General features: G+C 43.3%; 4 protein-coding genes across 4 annotated transcripts; 3 read left to right on the top strand and 1 right to left on the bottom strand.

Moving 5' to 3' along the window:
- Nucleotides 1–1093: 1093 nt before the first annotated feature.
- rps24 (ribosomal protein S24) lies at nucleotides 1094–7481 on the bottom strand. Its single transcript, XM_068740904.1, has 6 exons — nucleotides 7275–7481; nucleotides 4419–4487; nucleotides 3692–3757; nucleotides 3394–3603; nucleotides 2456–2569; nucleotides 1094–1171 (listed from the first exon to the last, which is right to left on the bottom strand). The coding sequence occupies exons 1-6, from the start codon at nucleotides 7323–7325 to the stop codon at nucleotides 1169–1171; spliced, it is 513 nt and encodes a 170-aa protein (XP_068597005.1). The 5' UTR covers nucleotides 7326–7481; the 3' UTR covers nucleotides 1094–1168.
- Nucleotides 7482–7977: 496 nt separating this feature from the next.
- On the top strand, nucleotides 7978–11867 carry ppa1b (inorganic pyrophosphatase 1b). The gene is made up of 11 exons (XM_068741019.1): nucleotides 7978–8119; nucleotides 8939–9003; nucleotides 9347–9400; nucleotides 9746–9865; nucleotides 9982–10068; nucleotides 10188–10314; nucleotides 10412–10539; nucleotides 10727–10812; nucleotides 11085–11160; nucleotides 11242–11281; nucleotides 11367–11867. Exons 1-11 carry the CDS (start codon nucleotides 8059–8061, stop codon nucleotides 11387–11389), a joined length of 867 nt encoding a protein of 288 aa, XP_068597120.1. The 5' UTR covers nucleotides 7978–8058; the 3' UTR covers nucleotides 11390–11867.
- Nucleotides 11868–12854: 987 nt separating this feature from the next.
- sar1ab (secretion associated, Ras related GTPase 1Ab) lies at nucleotides 12855–17504 on the top strand. Its single transcript, XM_068741087.1, has 7 exons — nucleotides 12855–12953; nucleotides 14573–14644; nucleotides 15255–15374; nucleotides 15458–15523; nucleotides 15613–15716; nucleotides 15797–15928; nucleotides 16427–17504. The coding sequence occupies exons 2-7, from the start codon at nucleotides 14587–14589 to the stop codon at nucleotides 16541–16543; spliced, it is 597 nt and encodes a 198-aa protein (XP_068597188.1). The 5' UTR covers nucleotides 12855–12953; nucleotides 14573–14586; the 3' UTR covers nucleotides 16544–17504.
- An 890-nt stretch (nucleotides 17505–18394) lies between these two features.
- On the top strand, nucleotides 18395–20655 carry tysnd1 (trypsin like peroxisomal matrix peptidase 1). Its single transcript, XM_068741492.1, has 4 exons — nucleotides 18395–19471; nucleotides 19576–19706; nucleotides 19836–20021; nucleotides 20213–20655. Exons 1-4 carry the CDS (start codon nucleotides 18453–18455, stop codon nucleotides 20413–20415), a joined length of 1539 nt encoding a protein of 512 aa, XP_068597593.1. The 5' UTR covers nucleotides 18395–18452; the 3' UTR covers nucleotides 20416–20655.
- The last annotated feature ends 1292 nt before the right edge of the window (nucleotides 20656–21947 follow it).

Raw genomic sequence — 21947 nt, 5'->3', positions numbered from 1 at the left:
TTGCTTTTTTTTTTTTTTTACTTTACTTTTTCCTGGTGAAGTCTGCTCTACACACAAGACACAATCACAGCATTTAGATCACACTCACAGGGAGACTATCAACTTCAAGGAAAAGATCGTCTTTGGAGTTTTGAGCATTACAGCCATTTGTATTTTTGCCTTCTGTTGCCGTTTCTTCCGAGGAAATTGTTTTCTCACTCCGAAACAGGCCAACCTGGTTTAAGCTGGTACCATAAAGACAGACCATTCTGTGGGTTTTAATCCCTTCATCCACACAGGGGGTATATTTCTGTGCAAATTATCTCAATGGTGATTTCTTGTTTTGGACATTCATGAAGGCCATGAACACAGACCAGTTCATACTTTGTAACAGGCTGATAGGCAAATGGTTGATTCGAGTGTACTAACCTCCATAAACTTAAACGCTGTGGCATAAGTCATAAAAGCACATCCCCCCTTATAGGATCGGTGTTTCAGCCCCCCCCCCCTACACATACTGATTTATCCAGAAGACATTTAATACTTACTTCAAGGGCTGCTATCCACTCCTGAGGGATGGAGCAAATGTCACAATATTGTTCTATATGTAAATGACAAAGCTTCTTTTGGCGCATTCAATCTGCTTTCGTTTGGCAAAGGGTGACACCGTGTGGGCACTTGGGTTATCTCTCTCTCTTACACACACACACACACACACCTTACATGACTGAAAACAAATCAAACGTGTGCTGGTTTGAAGACTGCATTCCACCCCTATTTAAAACCTGCATCTCATGCAAAAGCGACAGTTTGTTTGCTTAGATAATAATCCAACTGCAACTCCATTCAGCGACTAGCGAGTTTGGACTCGCTAGTCCATATGAAGCCGATTACTTTTCATTAGATATCCTGGATTACGCAGAAATGATTTCCTTTACAAATGTAAACTGCTTTTGCACAGCCAGTATTTATGTCACTTTGAGTAAACCACGACTTCAAACTGCTCTAAACTAGAATCCAGACGGGCACTGAGACCTTTTACTCAGTTCAGTCAACAGTCCAGGATATGAACTGAATTCAAAATTCGACATCAGAAAAGAAAAAAATAACGAGGTTTCTTCCAGTTTTTTCAAAACTTTATTTAATGACAATATACAAGAACATCTTGAGCACGGAGACCATCCCTGGCTCACTGTAGGGAGATAAAACACAATTAATACAGGAGCAAACTAAAGCAGAGACAACAAAAGCTTTGATTATATCAAACAATAAGAGTTCCAAAGAAGACAAAAACATCGTTTTGACTTTTGCAAGTAATTTTAAAGACGGAAAAACTAGAGGCAGTCGTCAACTTACGACCTATGCGACTTGCGACAGTTCGACCGCACTGGTCTGTTGATCGTTTACGCGTTTTTACGACGTGCCGGAAAGCAAACGAGCGAATAGAGTGTACGACAGTTTCTGCGGTCTCACCCACGATTGTCTACCGAGAGGAAACCGTCTCTTTCTACTCCTCATTTACACAATCACGACGCAGGATAATATACTGACGGTAATTTATCACGGGCCGACTTGCGGCAAAACCCTCCGAACCAATTGTGGTCGTAAGTCGACGACGACCCGTATTAAGTATGACATTCACACACTCCAGGGTTTTGCTCTTCAGGCCCACACTCCATTTAGGAAAAGAAAACCTGCACATGCAACCCTCAAGTTCAGCTTTAATTCACTACTGCTCTGAAGCATCGTCAGTGGTAGTGGCAAAGGACAGGGGGGGGAGGGGCTAAAGGAGACAGAGGGTGTGACATGCACGGCGCGGCGCTACTGATGTGCAACACATCGGCACACCATGCTTTTTCTGCTTCTATACCTGCGAACTGACACCTCATTTCTGCATAAGAAATCCACGGGAAGCAAAATCAAGAAAAGAAGATGGAACAAAACAATGTTGACATGTTGAAAACTTTAACATGGGACAGAGATATCTGAGCTGCCCTGCAGCGGCTCCGTGGGTCATATAGCATACGAAGAAGTGAGTCAGGATTAGGGCTAGACAAAGCATTTCTATTTACTGGATAAAGGCTCTCCAGAAGCAACAATTACTCTTGCTTTTCAGTTCTAACTAGCAGTCCTCAGAGCGATTTATAAGCAGTGGGTACAGTACTTGCATTTTAAAGGGAAAACCTTCAAGACTCTCAGATCGGCCGGACTAAGATCATATCCATCTCGGCACTGGATCATTTACACGATGTAATCGCTATTCGTTATCAACCATTACCTTCTACGGTTCCAGAAGACCGTAAGAGTGGTTCCAAACGGATTAACAAGGTAGAAGAACAGATGAGCAATGAAATTCATGAAAGAATCAAATGCGCCGGATTGAATGACTTGGCTTCATTTAAGACCGATTTATTCGATCACTGGCGCAGACCAACGCAAGAATAGCTTTTTAAATAACGCTATGAAGGTCACGTACCTTTTTGCCAGCAGCACCCACACTGGCCTTCTTGATGCCTCGTACTTTCTTCATTCTGTTCTTGCGTTCCTTGCGCTGTTTCCTCGATGTCTTCTTTTTCTCATAAAGGCCATGCTGGAAAAACACGAGCGAGTATTTAATCTAAAAAGACACTCGCGACATCGATCAATGCCAGCGAAAAGGCAAACCGTATGACTCTGTGGTGCTGGAAAACAAGCAGATCGGCGGCGTGAGTCACGGCTTGAACTAAAGCCCACAACAGACGAGGCATTAATCAACTCCAAATGAATCCTTTCCACCGTTTCCCACAACACTAATAATCATCGATGGACTATTCTGCAGGTCGGGTTCTCGATTTTCAGACACTTTAAAAATGGTTGCAGTCATTCAACATTCCCGATCACGGCGTGCAGCTACACGTCATGACATACTGACAAAATCTGTAAGACACCAATGGAAGCTAAAGACTATTTGCAATGACCTTCAAGTGGCTAGCTGGTTTGCATTTCAATGCATTTAGATGCTGATGATGCTTGCTGCTGGACATGCTAAGATGGATGACAACTCAATGACTTCAGCCCAGGGGTGGGCAAACAATTTGACTCGCGGGCCACAATGGGTTCTAAAATTTGACAGAGGGGCCGGGCCAGGAACAGCTGGATGGAGTGTTTGTGTGAGCTAATATAAATGGCATGTAAAAGCCATTACATGAAAGGACCGTTTACAGGCAGCATTACAGGGAAAAAGGTCAAATGAATGAGGTTTCTAATAACATTTTATTTAATGATATTATTTGGACAAGTTCGGCAGGCCGTATTATAAAGCCTAACGGGCCGTATATGGCCCCCGGGCCTTAGTTTGCCCATGTCTGCTTTAGCCAGTCAAGTCCACATTATTCCTGATCACTGTGTGGCTACACCGCTAAAGACGACACTCACTCTGGCCAGTCTGTGTTTGGGCTCGTTCTTCTTGGCGTAGTCCAGGGAGTCGTACACCATGGCGAAGCCTGTCGTCTTGCCTCCACCGAATTGAGTCCTGAAGCCAAAAACAAACACGACATCCGGGGTGGTCTTGTACATCTTGGCGAGTTTCTCCCTGATTTCCGTCTTCGGGACCGTCGCCTTGCCGGGATGCAGAACGTCGACAACCTGCGCGGACGACAGAGATACATTTCACCGCCGTGTGACAGGATTGGGCGTACGACGCGGGAACACTGCCCGGAGGTTCAACCCTCACCATCTGCTTCCTCTGAAGCAGCCGGTTCGTCATGAACTTGCGGGTCCTGACTGTCACTGTGTCATTCTGAAAACAAAAAGTTTAGAAAGATATGACGCCAAATGCAACACATTTGCATGAAAACTACTGATCTAATTACTCCGAACATAACCCCCAGAGATTTCTGGCATCCCAACATTTCCTCATCACACATCACTAGATTGTATGTCAACTTCTGAGCAGCGCTGGAGTCTGGATTACAACTTGAAACGTCAACGCTTCCACGAAATCAATCACGCTCATTTAGTGAAGGAGGATGTAAAAACAAGGACACTGAGAATCAGCATGTCGATGCTGCTCACAGTCGCTCATTATATCGTGTATGCTAGCGTTAGCCACTTAGCTGACGACGTCAAATCAAGTTTACATTTAGCAGCGTGTCAGAGGATGACTGTAGGTCAACAAAAGATGAATCAAATTAATCAAGTGATGTCACTGAAGTGATCATTGACGTTACGCGGGCCATTTAAGACGAGTAGATCCGGTGTTTAACGTCCAGACGGACAGAAGGGGAGCATAAAGATAGCGGCGCTGGAGCTCCTTCTATTTAGCTTCATACACACCGATATAGACGATTTATTACAGTTAAGCTCTGAAATAACACAAAACGGGAATTAAACGCGTGTCGACGGACGGATGACCTCGATACTGCTCGGATTTTGACAGTAATTTCTACCACAACACTCACCATCTTGACGCCGGCCTCGCTCAGGGACGTAGAAAAGGAGGAAGGACCAGTAGGTGCCCGGATTAATGCCTGCAGAGAAATGAATACGTACCTCCGTGTTTTGCCTGATGTAAAACTGTTAAAACGAAACAAAACAAAACAAAAAAACCAACACTGAAGATTTTTAAATGTTCCATGTTTTTTCTCAGGAAAGGCAATCTAATACATATAGTACAAGAAATAGCCTTTTAAATGCGTTACAAAGAAATTAGACCCGCAATTTGGGTATTTCTATAAAGCCGGGTGTTGTTGTTGTTGTTTTTTGCCACAAATATTTTTTTCCTACGGTATTCATCAATGAAATCGCCACATTTTTAATTACAACACTATTTCGATCTATAAATTGTAGATACGTTTAGGAAAACAACACAGTGGTTCCTCGTGTGTCCGATAGGCGGCAGTCGTGCAATATTTAATCACGATGAGGCAGCGATGTGTCAATATAATAAAAAAATGTACTAAAACAAAACAAAAATAAGCTAGTGGTCCATCCTGACCCCCCACGCCTCACGCTATATTATTTTTCACTGAGACGGGATCTATTCTGCTTTTAGTGGTGGGAGGAAGCCGGAGAACCCGGACAGAACCCACGCAGAAACAGGGAGAACATGCGAACTCCTCACAGAAAGGCCCAAAGTGGGATGTGAACCAGCAACCTTCCTGCTGTGAGGCAACAGCGTCACCACGCTAATTATAGCAATAAGTCATGATGTCAAAGTAAAAAAAAAAACTCTCATTTTGTTTTGTTACGCAACTTTATTGATCTTGCAGCAACAGTGTCCACTGGCATTGGAGTTTCATTTCAAATAAATTTGTTTCAATCAGAACAGAAATATTACAAGTTCATTTAAAATATCTTTTAACACACCATGTTAAGCCCTCGTTGTCAAACCAAAGCGATTTGAGAAAAATCCACAAAATGAATTATGATGCCGTAATATAAAGAGCTTTACCGCCAGAGATGTGCAATGCAAACTGCTTTCTAGCAACCCACTGATGTGTCCATCACCAAACATCGTTTTTCAACGATCTTCTTGTGCCCTAACCAATAATTAGAAATGGGATATGAGCTATTTCCATGTGAATCTAAATGTGAATCCGGTGTTTTTCGATGAGCTCCTTTCTAACCAAGATCTGAATGTTAAGCTCACAACAAAACAGCAAAGGAAGCGTGGCAAAGCCAAATTAAATGTGGGCAAACTGTGTTTTAATTCTTCCTTGTGTTAGATAAATGAGTAAATTGTGTTGGTAATGAAAATAAAAATCTTGGAATGCATAAAATCTTCACCTAAAGATTCCAAAATATAAACAGACCAAAAACCAAGAGCAAATTCTGGGGATTTTCAAGTAGTTCCAAAAAGAAGTTCAGATCACTTCACAAGCTTAGCTTAGCTTAGCTTAGCTTAACTTAGCTTAGCTTTACAAGGGTCTTCACAATCCAAAGTCTGTGATGAGTATCAAAGCTTTTAACTGATTCTGGAGATTACAGCTTCCTCCCCCTCAAAATATGAGAAGTTTTACAGTGTGCTCTGTTAGACGTCCTGGTTTACAAGAGGCGTTTAGATAATCATTGCAATCTACCGATGGAACAACATGAACGGTACGTAAAACATTCAGGCTTGCACCCTCACGACTGTAAAAACCGAAAGCTTTAAATAAACCTAGCTTTCAGAGTTGGTCTTGGTGTACCTGTATGGTTTACACACATTACATCCAGCAGTGGGACAGAGAGCTGAACAAGATGGCTGCCACGAGGGCTCACAACATTGGTTTCTACAAGCCAAGCCACTGGCATGCGTGATGCCAGGTCATTTGCGTGTGCTGGTGTGGTTCTCGTCGGTCAGATGTCCATTTCAAACTGAGCGTCGTCACCTTGAAAACAAACGACGACCATATTGAGACACGTTAGCAAATGATTCCGGCGCAACAGCAGAACGAGTCAAACGTTCAAGAACTAAACCACGAACAAAAATGATGAGATAAATTGATTCGCCAACATTGTGGCTTTTACCATTTATGGACTTGCCATCGTGGTTGATGAGGTTGTTGGCTTCGTTCTTCTTGTTCTCTCTCTGCACGTTTTGGCTGGTCACTCCAGGGATTACCGGCAGATGAGCTGGGGGAGTCTGAGCGAAGGGAGAATTGCGCCTGTCCAGGAGGAACTTACGGTCATAGATGATCCGGGTTCCTGAAACACAAACATTTACACATTTATGATGCAACCCGAAGGGCCGGTGGTCAGGTTTAGACTCCATTTAAAGTGTTCCGCCTGCAAGAATCTGGTTTCCTTCTAACAAGAACTGTTTTCATTTGTCTGTTCTTTTGCAGGTACCGGGTGCCTTGGCGATGAAAACAGCTCCAATAAAGCTTTCCCTCAAATATGTAACAAATACAGGTCAAAACGCACTGAGGAAAATTTAACTCTAACATATCATTTATTTCATATTCACATACTGATACTCATTTTGATATATATATGGAGTAATACATTTATCCATCCATCCCATTGATTTAATTCAACATAGAGAACTCCAATACAGTACTTCATATATATATATATATATATATGATACGCAGGTGATGTACATGATTTGTCTTATGCTGTATTATATATTTAAACACAAAACGTCGCAATCTCTGCCCTGCAAAACCAGACAGCAGACCGCGAGGAGGGGGGGCGGGGCTAAACTTTGTTTTTGTTTTTGAACGGGATGACGACGAGGCGGGCCTCGACCACAGCGGCTTGAACTAACGGTTCGCCGAGAGCACAACCAGCGTACAAACAAATAACAATAAGATGGACGGCCCAGTGCTTACCTCCGGGAGTGGTCGAGAATAAAGTGCCTCCGGGGGTGGTGCAATAATCATGAGGTAGCTGCGTGGTGTTGTTGATCAACACCGTCCGGGTCGGGATGGCCCTGCTCTCGCTCAGCTGACGACTGGACGACATTTTGAGCGCCGAATTGGTGACAGCGGCTGTAAAATAAAACGGTGGTGCTAAACTCCCCGCCGGACGGTGGAAGCCGTTTCACACTCGCTTTATTCTCCCCAGAGGCTTTCTTGTCTTTCCCGTCGTCCTCCCCAGCCGTCAGCACCGTTCACTCCCTCAAAACAGGAAGCGACGAGCGGCTGGAGGCGGATGTGACGTCAGCGGGAGAAAAGGGTCACAAAATAAAAGGCTTCTTTTACTTTGAGATTAAAAAAAAAGGGGGGGGTAATTCCACTCTGTCTTTGTTTATTGATTGTAGAGGCCGAAAAAAAGGGAGGAGGGGGGTGGACTCAATTTACGGTTGAAGCGGAATTTATACTTTACGTCTTCGGTCAAACTTGAACAAAGTCCAGTTGACTCTTCGTGATTTACCACGACCTGGATGACTGAGAACCTCCACAGACAAACCTCGACACTGGCTTCGTCGTGGAAACGTCCCCGGCCCACGTCACTCCACAAAAAGCTTCTGAATCGCTAGTTTCCAACAACATTGAACGCATCATTAGAGAATCGCGCAGGCGCCTTCCCGACTGCAACGTCATCGGCGCGGACGCTTCTCCTCGCCGCCACCCTGCCAGGTTTCAAGTCGCAACGCAAATCTGCAGTAAAACCATGAGCTTCGCCGTGGAGGAGAGGGGGAACCAGAACTCCCTCAACTACCGTTTGTTCTTCAGTAAGTACGAATCCAACAAAACCCGTCTGTTTCGACCATGTTGATTCTAATAGCAGCAGCCGGCTTTGACCTGCCGCGTGTTGTTACTTCTTTCATTCGCTGGTTTGCTTCATTGAGTCTCTGATCTTCCAGTTATGTAGGTAGCATTGATTGACGCGGTCACACCACTTTAACACACTGACCACCAATTAGAACGGAATTTACTCTCCCCCCCCCCCCCCCCCCCCCACACACACGCACATAATTTGCGCAAATTATTTTTCAACTATCGATTAACAGATTTTATTTCCGATAATATTGCGGGGTCAGTGAACACATAATTTATATTGTTGACATTGCAGGTGGTGACAACGCTCTTTTTTTTTTACTAATCCAAAGTAAATTAATGGGCAGAAACTGAATTGTAAACGTATATTATTATTATAATAATTATTATTGTTGTTGTGGTTATTGTTTATTATTTGTTCCATCATAGTTATCAGTTATACTTATTAGTTTTTAGACAGGTCTGTCCTGTAGTTCAGGTCAGCCAGGAGACATTCCATTTTCCTCCTGAAGCTGGGCTCGCACACACACGCACACACACACACACACACACAGACGCGCCATTGTTGACTGGTGACCTGCCCACCCATCAGGTCTCCAGTGATACAAACCAGTAGTTTTTCCTTCTTGCAACGATATTCTTCATAACCGTTATGACATTTTATAGGAGTTACTCTGTTGGTCAAGTAAAAAAAGTTGTATGCTTAAATGTTCTCTTAATATTCACGCACTCACGCATTGTTTCATCTCAATCACAATTCCTGTCCCTTTCAGAAAATGCCGAGGGAAAGTACATCTCACCGTTCCACGATATCCCAATATTTGCTGACGAGAGTCAGGTAAGGGTCGCCTTTACTCCATTAAATATCGCTGCATGTGTGCACTCTTTTTATGTATTTTAACCAGCTATCCACTGGTTAAAATGACACCTTTGAAATAGCAAGGCCATTTCCATTCGCAAAGGGAATGGCCTTTACTCCTCTATTATGCCCGTGCTGTGATGTAACCCTTTGTAATCGCGGTGGATTGCATCCTATCTTATCTTTGGACAATTATATTCCTGGAAAAACCAAGAGCCGAAGTGTGTTATTAAGCATTAAGTATTTTCATACTGTGTAATGCTCTGTAGCGTCTACTGTGTACTCGGATCATTTAAATAATGAGCGACACCGTCTCTTGCAGAACATCTTCCACATGGTGGTTGAGGTTCCAAGATGGACAAATGCAAAGATGGAGGTAAGAGTCTCATTTATAATCTTCTGCTTCCAGACAGTTCATCCAACGGCTTTTAAAATTCCATCAATAAACTTTAAAGTGTTTTTTTTTTTACCCATAATAGTAACACATTTGCAAAAACTATAAAATATTCAGCTTTGAGATTTACAGTTTTCTACCTTGCTATTGAGGGACTTACCCTTCACAAATGGGGATGATAAATCTGCCTCTGGGACATAACTTAAATACTTTTCAGTATTTGGTCACAGAATAATGTACATGTAAGGTGTACTGCAGAGGTTTTGTGTACTTTATAAATTTTTCTGCTCATATCTTAAAAGTAACAGTGAAATAATTTATTTCCAGATCGCTACAAAAGATCTCTTGAACCCAATAAAGCAAGATGTGAAGAAGGACAAGGTGCGATACGTGGCCAACGTTTTCCCCCACAAAGGCTACATCTGGAACTACGGCGCCATTCCTCAGGTTCCTTTTTTTTTTTTTGTTAAAATATTTTTTGTTCTGCAGTATTTTAAAATGTACAAATTTACATTTAGTATTTCTATTTGTCCCAGCTGGTATACGTTTTGTTGTCCTTTCAGACATGGGAAGATCCCGCTCACAAGGACACAGACACCGGTTGCTGTGGCGACAATGACCCCATTGATGTCTGTGAGATTGGCTGTAAGGTAAATAATTTTTTTAGCTTTCATTGAGTCGCTAATTTCATTATTATTACTATGTGTATACAATTCATGGAAAAAAAAAATATTCTGTCAGTAAAAGGCGAATGTCCTGTCCTGTCTAGGTCTGTTCCAGTGGCGATGTGATCAAAGTGAAGGTTCTCGGTATCCTGGCCATGATTGATGAGGATGAGACTGACTGGAAAGTGATTGCAATCAATGTAGAGGACCCCGAAGCCAAACACTTGAACAGTAACAATATCTTCTTCTTCTTCTGTTTTTCCTCGGACCGTTTTTGTGAGCCGTCCTGGATCAGACATACTGAACTCTTGCTGTTGTCTTTGCTCAGCTATCGCTGATGTCCGGCGCCTGAAACCCGGTTTACTGGACGCCACAGTCAGCTGGTTCAGGAAATACAAACTTCCGGATGGGAAACCGGAGAATCGGTTTGCTTTCAACGACGAGTTCAAAGACAAGGTCTTTCTTTACCTGACACGCCTTGCTCCGTCGTCATTTGAGACAAATAAATTGATGCCCATGTCAAACTCTGTTAAGAATTTTAAAAACGTCAATGACGCGATAATTCAAATATAATTATATATAGATTTTTCTTGCAGAAGTGTGACATCTAACGTTTAAATCCTTGTTGGGTTTTATGTTTCAGGACTTTGCCATTGAAGTTATCAACAACACTCATAACTCCTGGAAAGACCTCATTTCCCAGCAGGCCGGAGCCGGTGGACTGAATTGGTAAATACTGTTCAGACTGTAGATGAACAAATGCTTCAATACACTACTCAAAAACATGAATGGAACACTTAATAGAAAAAGAAAAGAGTTTTTGGTTTTAAGCAGTTTATTTATTACTACTCATTTATTACACAAAAAGAATGAAGGTAAACACTTGAGTGAATATTGAATTTGCAGCAAAGCAAGTTACGGTAGATCACCTGCTTAAATGACTTTGTGTTGTGCAGTGATGATTAAGCATGTTAATTGACTTTTCTTGTCGTGCAATGCAGCAAGAACACGTGTGTGTCCAGTGCTGATAGTCCCAACCGCTGCACAGCAGAGGATGCTGAAGCTGCTGTTAGTCAAGTAAGAGTTTCTTCGTCCTTTTTAAAGCAGCAAGTGAAATTACAACAAGCCTTATCCAACCTTGATTTATTCTACGTTTAGACGTGCCCTTGTGGAAAGGAAGAACCAATCCCCTCATCAGGTAATCCATGATTTAATGTCCTGATGCAGTAGTTGAATGTTTGCTGACCTGTTCTAATCTGAGACTGACCTGCTTTCTTTTGCAGTAGATGAATGGTTTTACGTTTAGAAGACGTAAACCAGGTGATGGTTGGATCGGAGCATCTCTCAGGAATACTTGAAGAATGACTTGCATTCGGAACCAATGAGATCGCTGGATGGGACACAAATAGTTGGGTCTGCAGTGTATTCCTGTAGCTGGAGCCTCTGGTTGGATGTTGCTGTGAAAGACAGACACAAAAAAACAAAGACCATTACACTTACTTATTCAACAAAGATCATGTTTGAGATGTGGTTTCATTAAGAAAATACTTGCGCTATTTCCAGTGAATACTTATACGGTATGAGCCCTCGGGCTGTTTTAATAAAGCTTTTTGGTTTAATTATATTGATGTATTCATTTTTTGGAATAAATAAATATGGAATAAAAATAAAATAAAGTTTGCTTTAGCTGTTATGACTCGCAAGTTCAATATGTAGCGGTATTGGCATGAGTTGTCCCAAAACAGTTCGCTGTTTTACTTTATGAAGGTCAGGGTTGTTTGGACGTCATTAAATATGGAATCCTGCCACTTAAAACCTTTTTTTGGGGACAGTTCTGATGTGGAGGCTCCTAAATCTTTATAGGTAAGCTTTTTTTTTTTAAAGGGTCTCTATCTCTAACAAACATTGGCTTTGTGCTTTATTAAAATAAATGTCTGAATAGATTAGACTTGCTGGGAGTACCTATCCTTTTACTATGACTTTATAATGCAATACTATTGCCTACACATCAACATTTTAAATACATTTTCTCTTTAGTGTCGTACGTCTAATCCATTGCATTTTAATGCATCTTTTTGCGCTTGTTATTCCGCTACATCTTATTTAACCCTCAAAGTGCTTGAGGGGGAAAAAAAGTCAAACACGAAACAAGATCAGATGATAAAGAGGACGGATACTTATTATTTCATAGAAATGTAACAAATATGAGAATATAAATAATACGCATGAAATGTTTGGTTTCTAAAAATCTATACTGCCTGTTGAGTTTAATTACTGTGTCATCCAAACTTTTTTCTTACCTCTCTTTTGCTGCATCTAATGTATTTGATTGCTAGCATTCTTGACTTTTTATTATTATTATTATTAACAAAATTCACCAGTACAAACTCACTGAATAGATCTCACACTCACACATTATATAAAACATTGACATTTTCCGAGGTCAAAATAGAGGGAAATCTAACAGTGAGTAATATGAAATCACCAATATGTTCAAAAGTCTTTTTGCCTGGGGATTATTTATTTGTTTCAGTGTCTTCTGTAACGGACAGCTCATTCTTAAGCGCGGGCCATGATGGGGGTGATTTGGCATATCGACATTTGTAGAGATAGTATTTTGTAATAATAATAATGAGATTATTCACCAAAAAAAAAAAAAAAATATTTTTGTCTTTGAGGATTACTCCTAATAGAATATTCTGAGGGAAGCGAGCATTGTTGACGTAACACCATTTCTCCGCCGCCGCCATCTTGATGACGTATTTCCGGCTAACTGTCAAAGTTGTCGGCTTCATGTAGTTGACGGGACAGGCTGGAGCAAAAAAACAAACAAACAAAAACCAGGCTGGTGGTAAATTCGACAGGACAAGGTAATAAATAAGATGTTGAGTTAACTCGGTCAGACATCGACGCTCGACGCTCTTTCTTTCTTGACATTAATATATTACTGGTTTAACTCGTTCTGTCATTCTGGACCCGCTCTGTTGTTTACACTTCATTTGATCAATGTTTACTTTGTGAAAATTGATAGCGTTAGCTAACACAACACTGTCTATACTGTGGCTGCTACCCTGAAACCCACTGGAGCTATTCTTTCTGCTTAGTTCATCGGCCGGTCGTGTTTTTTAAGGTGCTCTGTTTTACAGATTTGTAATAACGTCATTACATTTGGATATGAATTTAAAACCTGCGGCTATTTATGACATTTTAGAGGGTTAGCATTAAGTACGCAGCGACTGTGTGAAATCGAGATCATCTGACCCAAACGCAGGGATTTAATTCCAAGGCGTCTTTCACACAGAGAGTGACAGGTGTGAGTGGGGGGGGGGGGGCTGTCTAGATCAAGTGTCTTTGCAACAACTTATAAAAATAGTCAGGGGGGGGGGTAACCGTGTGACTCAAGGAGACGACGCTCAGAAGAAAGTAGAGTGTAAAAATCCTGTTTGTTGCAGAATGTGTGCTTCATGCGTGAAAGCCTGCGTGATTATCACTCTTGTTTATCACCTTAAATTTGTGTCGTTTTAGTCTTCTGTTACTCGAGTTTTCTGTTGTTACTAAACACCAGACGGAGCAGCGCTCCTAATCTCATCGTGTAGCCACTATGCAAGGGAATAAAGGCTTTCTATTCTATTCTATTCTATTCCATTACACAGAGTTCACACGAACCAGCAGCGTAATCCAGGCAATATCTTGTTTCAACAGTGATTTGCATAAGCGCTGGAATACACTACGGGGGATTTAAATTTGCACCCCCCCCCCCCCCCCCCCCCATTCAGTTCTCTTGTTTAAAATTGGTTGTACATCCTATATGTTGGGCAGTTCATGTGATCCTTCTGAGCCATTTTTTTGTTGATAGTCTCAGCCTGAAAACACAATTTAAAAAGAAATATCCACAATGTCTTCATACTCTACTAACCCCAAATGTCCACCTCTTTGTAAAACGTAAAGCATTTCTATTAAAAAATGCACTGAGAATAGGGAGAAAATGAAATCTGCAATAAAGCTATGGCAGGTGGCTGCTCACTATTTCATATTCGCCAGCTTGACAGACAGACAGGGTGACAGACAGACAGGGTGACAGACAGACAGGGTGACAGACAGACACTTGCGTGGCAGCGTGCGTCTCCTCCATAGACACAACAGGAAGGCATCTGACAGACGAGTGGGCCGCCGTCACACGGGGCGAGGAGGAGGGTCGATGTGATCAATGCTGATGTTGTAAACTCCAGTCGGCTCACCTGAGAAATGCTTCAATGTTGTTTGGCTCCTCCTCTTTGTTTTTGGAATCATTGTTATGCGTTATGTCTTTTTAAATACATTGAGTTTACTATGCAGTATGTCTGTACTATGGTATTCTCTTGTTGTTTCAGTGTCATTCTTTTTTTTTGTGGGGGGGGGGGGGGGGGGGGGGGGTACGCGCTTGACGTGAGAATGGCCTTGCTTCAGGTTGAACTAATATCTGCTGCGTATTTTGATGTCTGTCTTACAGGACGTGAAGAGGAAATGTCTTTTTTATTTGATTGGATTTACAGGAGCTTCAGCAGTGTTCTGCAACTATTAGGTAAATATAATACACAAATATCAAAAATGTTTTTGCACTTCAACCACCAGAACGTTTCGTCAATCAATTGCCATGTGACATGAAACAATCCTAACAATCGAACGTCATTTGGGGTTTCTCTCCTTCGTTCAAATCCAATTTGGGAGCAATAATATGGAAAAAAGACCCAAATGAAAATGGCTTTTCACATTATGCATGAATGCCACAGCCCCCCCATTATCAGTGTCCCAGAAAGAGTCCTTGAATACAACAGGTCTGTTAGGTCTGTCTGTCCCTTTGTATAGCAGTATGAGGTGATAAACAAAAAAAATCAAGGACAGAATCACACCAGTCATTCATTTTATTTTTAAGAATAGATGAAACCAGAGCTTAGAAAAGTCTTTTTAGGAATCTAAACTTGCTAATTGCTTCTGTAATTTAACATTTTGGAATAAGTTCCCATTTCCAGCCCATATCAGTTTTTTTTTAAACATTGTAATATCACAATCCGTACAACTTCAGTGGCATTCCTGAGAAAGACAGCTGAAGGAAAATCTGTTTGTGTCTGTAACAAGAGTTTATTATGAGATTACGTTCAGCTCACATTCGTTTGTTTGCTTTTTCTCATCAGGGTTGTACAAAAAGACCGGCAAGCTAGTATTCCTCGGACTAGACAACGCTGGAAAAACCACTCTCCTGCACATGCTCAGAGACGACCGGCTTGGACAGCATGTGCCAACGCTACATCCAAGTACAGCCAGCCATTTCATGCGTTCAGCAATCCGCCCTGTTGTCTTGCTCATCTAAAGTCAAGTGCCTCCCTTCTGTCCCCAGCATCTGAAGAGTTAACCATAGCTGGAATGACCTTTACCACATTTGACCTCGGAGGTCACACGCAAGGTAGGAATAAGAAAAAATGCTGCTTGATGCACCGGCACGCTCGTAGCCTGCATGTTACACAAAATATTGGAATTGTGTTGCTCTCGCAGCGCGGAGAATCTGGAAGAACTACCTCCCAGCTATAAACGGCGTCGTCTACCTGGTGGATTGCGCTGATCATGAGAGACTAGCAGAGGCTAAAGTTGAACTGGATGTAAGTTTGTAGTATTGATTTGACTGTGCACGGGAAACGGTGGTTTACAATTTACGCTGATAGGACGCTTCTGTCCGCAGGCCCTGCTGACAGATGAAACCATCTCCAATGTGCCGGTTCTCATCCTGGGGAATAAAATAGACCGTCCAGAGGCCGTCAGCGAAGACGCCCTGAGAGGAATGTTCGGCCTTCATGGTCATACCACTGGAAAGGTAACGAACACAAGCCGACTGAAAGACGAAGTCTAACTCATTATCTTTCATTTTCACACTTAAAACACAGGAAAGACATATTTACCTGACTTCTATGTGTACTCATGCTTAGCTGTGTTCTAAGCATGAGTACACACACACACACACACACTCACTCTTGGTGAATGCATGTTGAGTGGGAGGCAAATTTGGCATTTTCCCTGGCTCGTACCCCAAATGTAATTGTTTGAGTCTCACCACCTGTTTTCGGAAACAGACGAGATGAGAAACGAGAGCAAAAGGAAGGGAAGATGAAATGGTCGTTCATTTGGAAAAGGCACGAACCATGTCATGAAGACAGGCCGCGGCCCGACAAGCCAATGCTTCACCACCAAGTGTGCAACCAGCTGGAAATTTAAATGGACTGAATACATTTGTTCAGAATCCGTGGAAAATGTTGAAATGTTTGGGTTATGAATGAAAACTTGTCCTTCCAGGTGTGTTTTTGCTTCATTTCAGGGCAAAGTGTCACTAAAGGAGCTAAGTCTAAGGCCAATGGAGGTTTTCATGTGCAGCGTGATGAAGAGACAAGGCTACGGAGATGGTTTCCGCTGGCTCGCCCAATATATTGACTGATGGAAATCCTTCAGGGATCCTTAACCCAGATACACTGTGTTGTCTGAGCACACAGAGACATGTTCCACACAAAACTACCTGCCACAGAGATATTTTATTAAATATACCATATTTAGGACTGACTGTGCTGGTCGGAGATGTGTTTCAAATTGTGTTTTCTTCATCACTGTACCCTTTGTCGTATCAAAGATACCGCGAGGAGTCAAAGATGAGGTTAAACTTCAGGCATGTAGATTCCTACCTTTACTCGCCAGCAGAGAACCGTTTGCTACATAGACGACGTCATCACTTTGAACCAGCGTCTGAGCTGGCTTTATTTTTAGGTGCTGGTGTAGGCTTACAGTGACCATCAGCTTGGCCAACGCTTTGTACTTGGGGTGACTCGTCCTTGAGAGAGGATGAACGTTCGGATTATAACTTTGTAAGAATCCAATTTCTTATTAACTAATGGGAATGCAATGTGCCAGAGAGAGATCGAGAGAGATGTAATGCAAACACTAACAGTTCTTTTTTTTTTAAGTCAATGAAAGGTTTGCCACTACCCGCCAAACATATACAGTAAATGCCACCGCAAGAGCATGGAGTGAGGTTTACATCTTAAAGGGATTTGCACACAACTGTATTAAAGAATTGCAGTATATGTTAAGTGCATCAACAGCCATGATGTTGCGAGAATGGAAGCCAATACCTGAGTCTTTGATGGTTACTTGCTGTGACATTACTTGAGTACTTTGTGATTAGTGGCTGCTCACAACATGCAGCGATATTATGAGAGTACTTGGGTTGGTGCCTAAAATGACACCATCAAAATTCATGCTTGGAATTTCCTCTTATTTGCAATCCTATTTTTTTAAGCGCTTATTTATGTTTTTCAGTAAAGAATTTGCTTGTGCTATGCTACATCAATGAAATAATGCATCCGGCGTGTGAGGCTGTAGCTCAATAAATATTTTTGACAATCCTTGTTTGACTCGTATAAATCTAGATTAGGTTGTTTAAGATGACCAAAATGCACAGCAAGCATGACAAAATCATGCTGTTAGTGCCACAGATTTAGCATCCAGCTGCACAGGGAATAATTATTGCAAAAATAGCTGTAACAGATGAAAGCAATGAAATAGAAGTTTAAAGTCTGATTGGGCACATTAAAAATAAATTTATTTTACTGTACTTAATGAATACAGGGGAGCTCAGGAATTTAGTCAAATGATTTTAATGTAAATGTTAGAAGGTAGGAATGGAGGCCATGTAGGTGATAACGCTCTGTCAGTCTGTCCAAAGTCTTTAATAGTCAAAAAGATATTAAAAATACGAACTTAGTTTGTGTGTTTTCCTAAATCCTTATTTCTCACAATATTCGTGGAAGCTGTACTTGGGGGAAATATTGTTTGACCTAAGACAATTCAACACTGAAACAAATGCTCACAAGTATTTAATTATTAATCTTCATAAAAGTATATTTATAAGTAAGAAATCATATTTTATCGCGTTTATCATCAGTTCAAATCCCTTGCTTGTAACTGATTCAATGTTTTGTTCAATGTTTTGAAATGAATTGTATATTTATTCTGGTTTATACATCGTATTCCACTATTTTAGACGAAATTTGTACTTTTACAATGTCCCTATTTATTATAGACAAAAAAACAACAACAAGATTTCCGGCTTGCTCTCCATTGGCTAAAAATAGTTCGTATTTGTATTGTAGCCAATCATAGTAATCGGAAAGTATCGTTTCTTTCCGTAGACCAATGATATTCAACTAGGAAGCCGTAGCGCAGAAACTACGGAAGCCGGAGTGTCTACGTCGTCCTAGCTTGTACTTTGGCTCTTTCTAAGCCGGTTCTAATGTTCCGCCTAACGAACAGGCTTCCTACCGTCGTCGGTTCGCGGGTTAACGTCCGCCGGCATGGAGGTGAAGGAGCTGGAGCGGCGCTGCTGTGTCGTTGAAGTCTCCGAGGCGTTCTCACCGGAGACTCGAGTGAGCTGCAGCGGCGTCATCATCGACCCTGAACGCGGAACCGTGATCTGCGCCGGCGTCCCGTTCTCCCGTTTCATCACCGACGCGTCGCCGCTTCCGGCGGGACGCGGCTTCCTGTCTCCCTGCAGCTTCAGCGAGAAGCTTCGAGTCGGCGTCGGTTTTAGCTGCAGCCGGTCCGACGACGCGTCCGCGTCCCCGCCCTCGTCCGGCTGCGCCGCGGAGCTGCTGCTGCTGGTCGACTGTCCGGAGTTCAAGCAGGCCCTGCGGGGACTTTCCCAAGAACCGGACCAATGGCGGTTTTATGGCGACCAAGAGGACGAGGAGCTGCTCAGGCTCCGAGACCTGCAGTTCCTCAGCTGGTTCGCTGTGCTCAAGGTCGACGCCCAGGCAGAAATGAGAAAGAGGTCAGGGGTCACGCCCTGGCGGAGCAGCTCGGACCTCCAGAAGGGCCTCCCGGTGGTCGCGTGCGGGTCGCCGTTCGGCGCCCTCTGCTCGGACCTCTTCATCGGCACCCTCAGCGGAGGCATCGTCAGCAACCTCGCCGGACAGGACAACGCCGTCATCCTCACGGACGCCCGGTGTCTGCCGGGCACCGAGGGCGGGGGGCTGTTCGCCGTGACGGGCGGGAGCACGGCGCACCTCGCCGGGCTGATCGTGTCCCCTTTCGGCTGGAAGGCGAGGGAGTGGATCGGCCTCGCCCTGGTCTGCTCCGTCCACGCCATCTTCAGGAGCGTCTCCCGCGCAGCGGGCGCTCCGGATCCGCCACGGCTCCGCGGGTCTGCCGCCACGGCCCCCGGCTCGGAGGCCGAGTACCCCACGGTGTGCCTCGTGGACAGCGGGCCGTTCTGGGGCACGGGGGTCCTCGTCACGTCTCAGACGGTCGTGACCTGTCGGCACGTCGTCGACGGGAAGCCGACGGTCACCTTGACGTTCCACATCGGGGACAGGTTGACTAACGGGGTCCCCTGACCCAGATGGAAGGGGTTGAAGGGTTCTAGCATGTGTTCTAACGCGTGTCCAGCGTGTTCTCACGTCTGCCTCCGTTCCACAGAGTCCACGTTCTTGTCGGCGACGTGCTGTTCTCCACTCGAGCCTCCTCTCCCTTTGATTTGGCTTTGGTGCGGCCGAGAGGCTCCGTCGCCGACGCCGCGGCCCCTCGACTGGCTCGGAGTTTCAACCCAGGTTTGACATCAGAGTGAGAAGTTTTGTTTTTAACAGAAATGTTTTGCTTCACGGTCGATACTCGGGGGAGATCTTCCTTTCTCTACTTTAATGGCGGCTGATCTTCTGCTCGGCGTCTACGTCTTGCAGGTGATTCCGTGCTTGCGGTGGGATACGGCGGCTCTGGCCGTGGCTCCGGGCCGTCGTTGACTTGTGGCATCCTCTCCAAGGCCATTTGTTTGAATGGCCAACCTGTCATGCTTCAGACCACTTGCGCAGTACACGCGGGGTCCAGTGGGGGCGCTGTTGTGCGACGACGCTCGGGAGAGCTTCTGGGTGAGGAAACCTGCAGCTCCAACATCAAGTTCTCTTTACGGCCAGTGGGGGGCAGACGCTGATCACGGAAACCGTGCGCTCCTCAAAGCTCTGCTCACCCGGTTGTTCCTTCTGGACTCTATTTGCGTAGAATACTCCAGAGGTCATCAGGACTATTGCAGAGGTCATGAGGAATATTTGCTGTTTTGCAGGTATCGTGTCCAGCAACACGAGGGACTTTGCCACCGAAGTGACCTATCCACACCTCAACTTTATCATCCCAGTGACCGTCTTCCAGGGATTGTTGCAGCGCTTCCACCAGACCAACGACATCGGCGTGTTCACGGCGTTGGACACAACGGAGCAAGAAGTCAGGAGGGTGTGGAGGCTCCAAGGAGTTCAAAGCAAAATGTAACGGAGGGGTGGGGGACGACGACTCGTGTAGCTTGAAATATGAGCTAGTGAGGAACTTTGATTTGATTTACTATGAAGCATAGGCACAACCAATCAAATTGATATCATGGATAATCTCTAAAAACTCACAACTGGTATTTTGAAGTATACTGTACTACATATACAGTACAACTTTTTTTTACTATAAACTGTTACAAGCAAAGACAAAAAAGTAGAATATACTGATTGATACCAAGAATTACACAGGAAATTAAATATGTAATAATATGTAATGTCACTAAATAAATAAAAGAGTTTATTTTGGTGATTATTTCTGAATGCATTCATCATAAGTGATAAAAGTGTGAGAAGAGCACGTCTAGACTAAATGCGGCAGGATTCACTCGCTGTATTTCTCTTTGAATGAAGAAGTGCATCAGTTATCACGTGTAACAGTCGAGCCCTCGTTCCGTTACGCTTACAGGATCAAGGAAAGACAGAAGCTTTGCCTGGGAGGATGTGTTAGGGCGTGTGTTTGGTTGTGTTTCATTTGTTCTCACCGTGCAGGAGGAACATTCAACATAATGGCCTGACGCTTTGCTGGAAATGGTCGATTCCCTTTGGGAAGCTAGAATACACGCCGTCGGTATCGGGTATTCAGACGATAGGTTGGTAAAGCATGTAAAGCACGCCCACGCCCAACCAACGCATTTAAGGTTTCACCCGCCGGGACGTTACTGATACCGATTCCCATTATCGCTGAAATGCGAAACTTAGAAATGACATTTCAGAGGATTGGTTACTGTCAGTTCTTGGCCCAGGTTCTCTGGGATGTGCATACACTGTAAAAAAAAAAAAAAAAAAAGCTGGAAGGTCTGACTGAACAGAAACCAGCAAGAGGCAGGAGGAATGTCCCGGGGAGCTGAGGGGAGAGTTTCTATAGGTATTGTGTTTAGAAGTGCTGAAATGCAGACCTGTATCTCGTTTCTGCTGGTTTCCTACAGGGGCGAGAGTACACAGGCGCTGACCGAGACCTGCCCCTCACAGGATACAGGGTACCCGTACCTGTGTATTTATTTGAAAGCGAAATTCTGCCTGTAAAAACATTTCCTTATTTTTTCTATAAGTTTGAAGAATACAGTTGACTATTAAAATAAAAAAATATTTTCTTTTGTTATGATTCTAAACAAAACCTTTTCATGACACAATTTTAACATGATTTCCATGCTGGAGGCTAAACCCTCATGTTACTTTTTGGATTAAAGCATTTGGATTAAGCCATTTAAGCTTAAACATAGAAAAAGCAACCTCAAAATGGCGGGTAAACGTTACATCTATATGAACCTGAATTTTCTTGGTAAAGGGTCAGGAGGCATAACAAGAGACTAGATATACGGTGGCCTGCTGGGCCACATGGATCAGGACATTTTTTTTATTAAACACAATAATTGAGTCACATTGTAATATGGTCGGTGTACTCTTCCAAATCTCCTGCTAGTCTTTCAAGGCATTGATATCAGGATAAAACAGGCGATCGTCTGTCTTTTGATACAC

This window comes from Brachionichthys hirsutus, chromosome 7 (genome assembly GCF_040956055.1).
Source record: "Brachionichthys hirsutus isolate HB-005 chromosome 7, CSIRO-AGI_Bhir_v1, whole genome shotgun sequence".
NCBI classification, from domain to species: Eukaryota; Metazoa; Chordata; class Actinopteri; order Lophiiformes; family Brachionichthyidae; genus Brachionichthys; species Brachionichthys hirsutus.
This window is presented reverse-complemented; position numbering and strand designations above follow the sequence as displayed.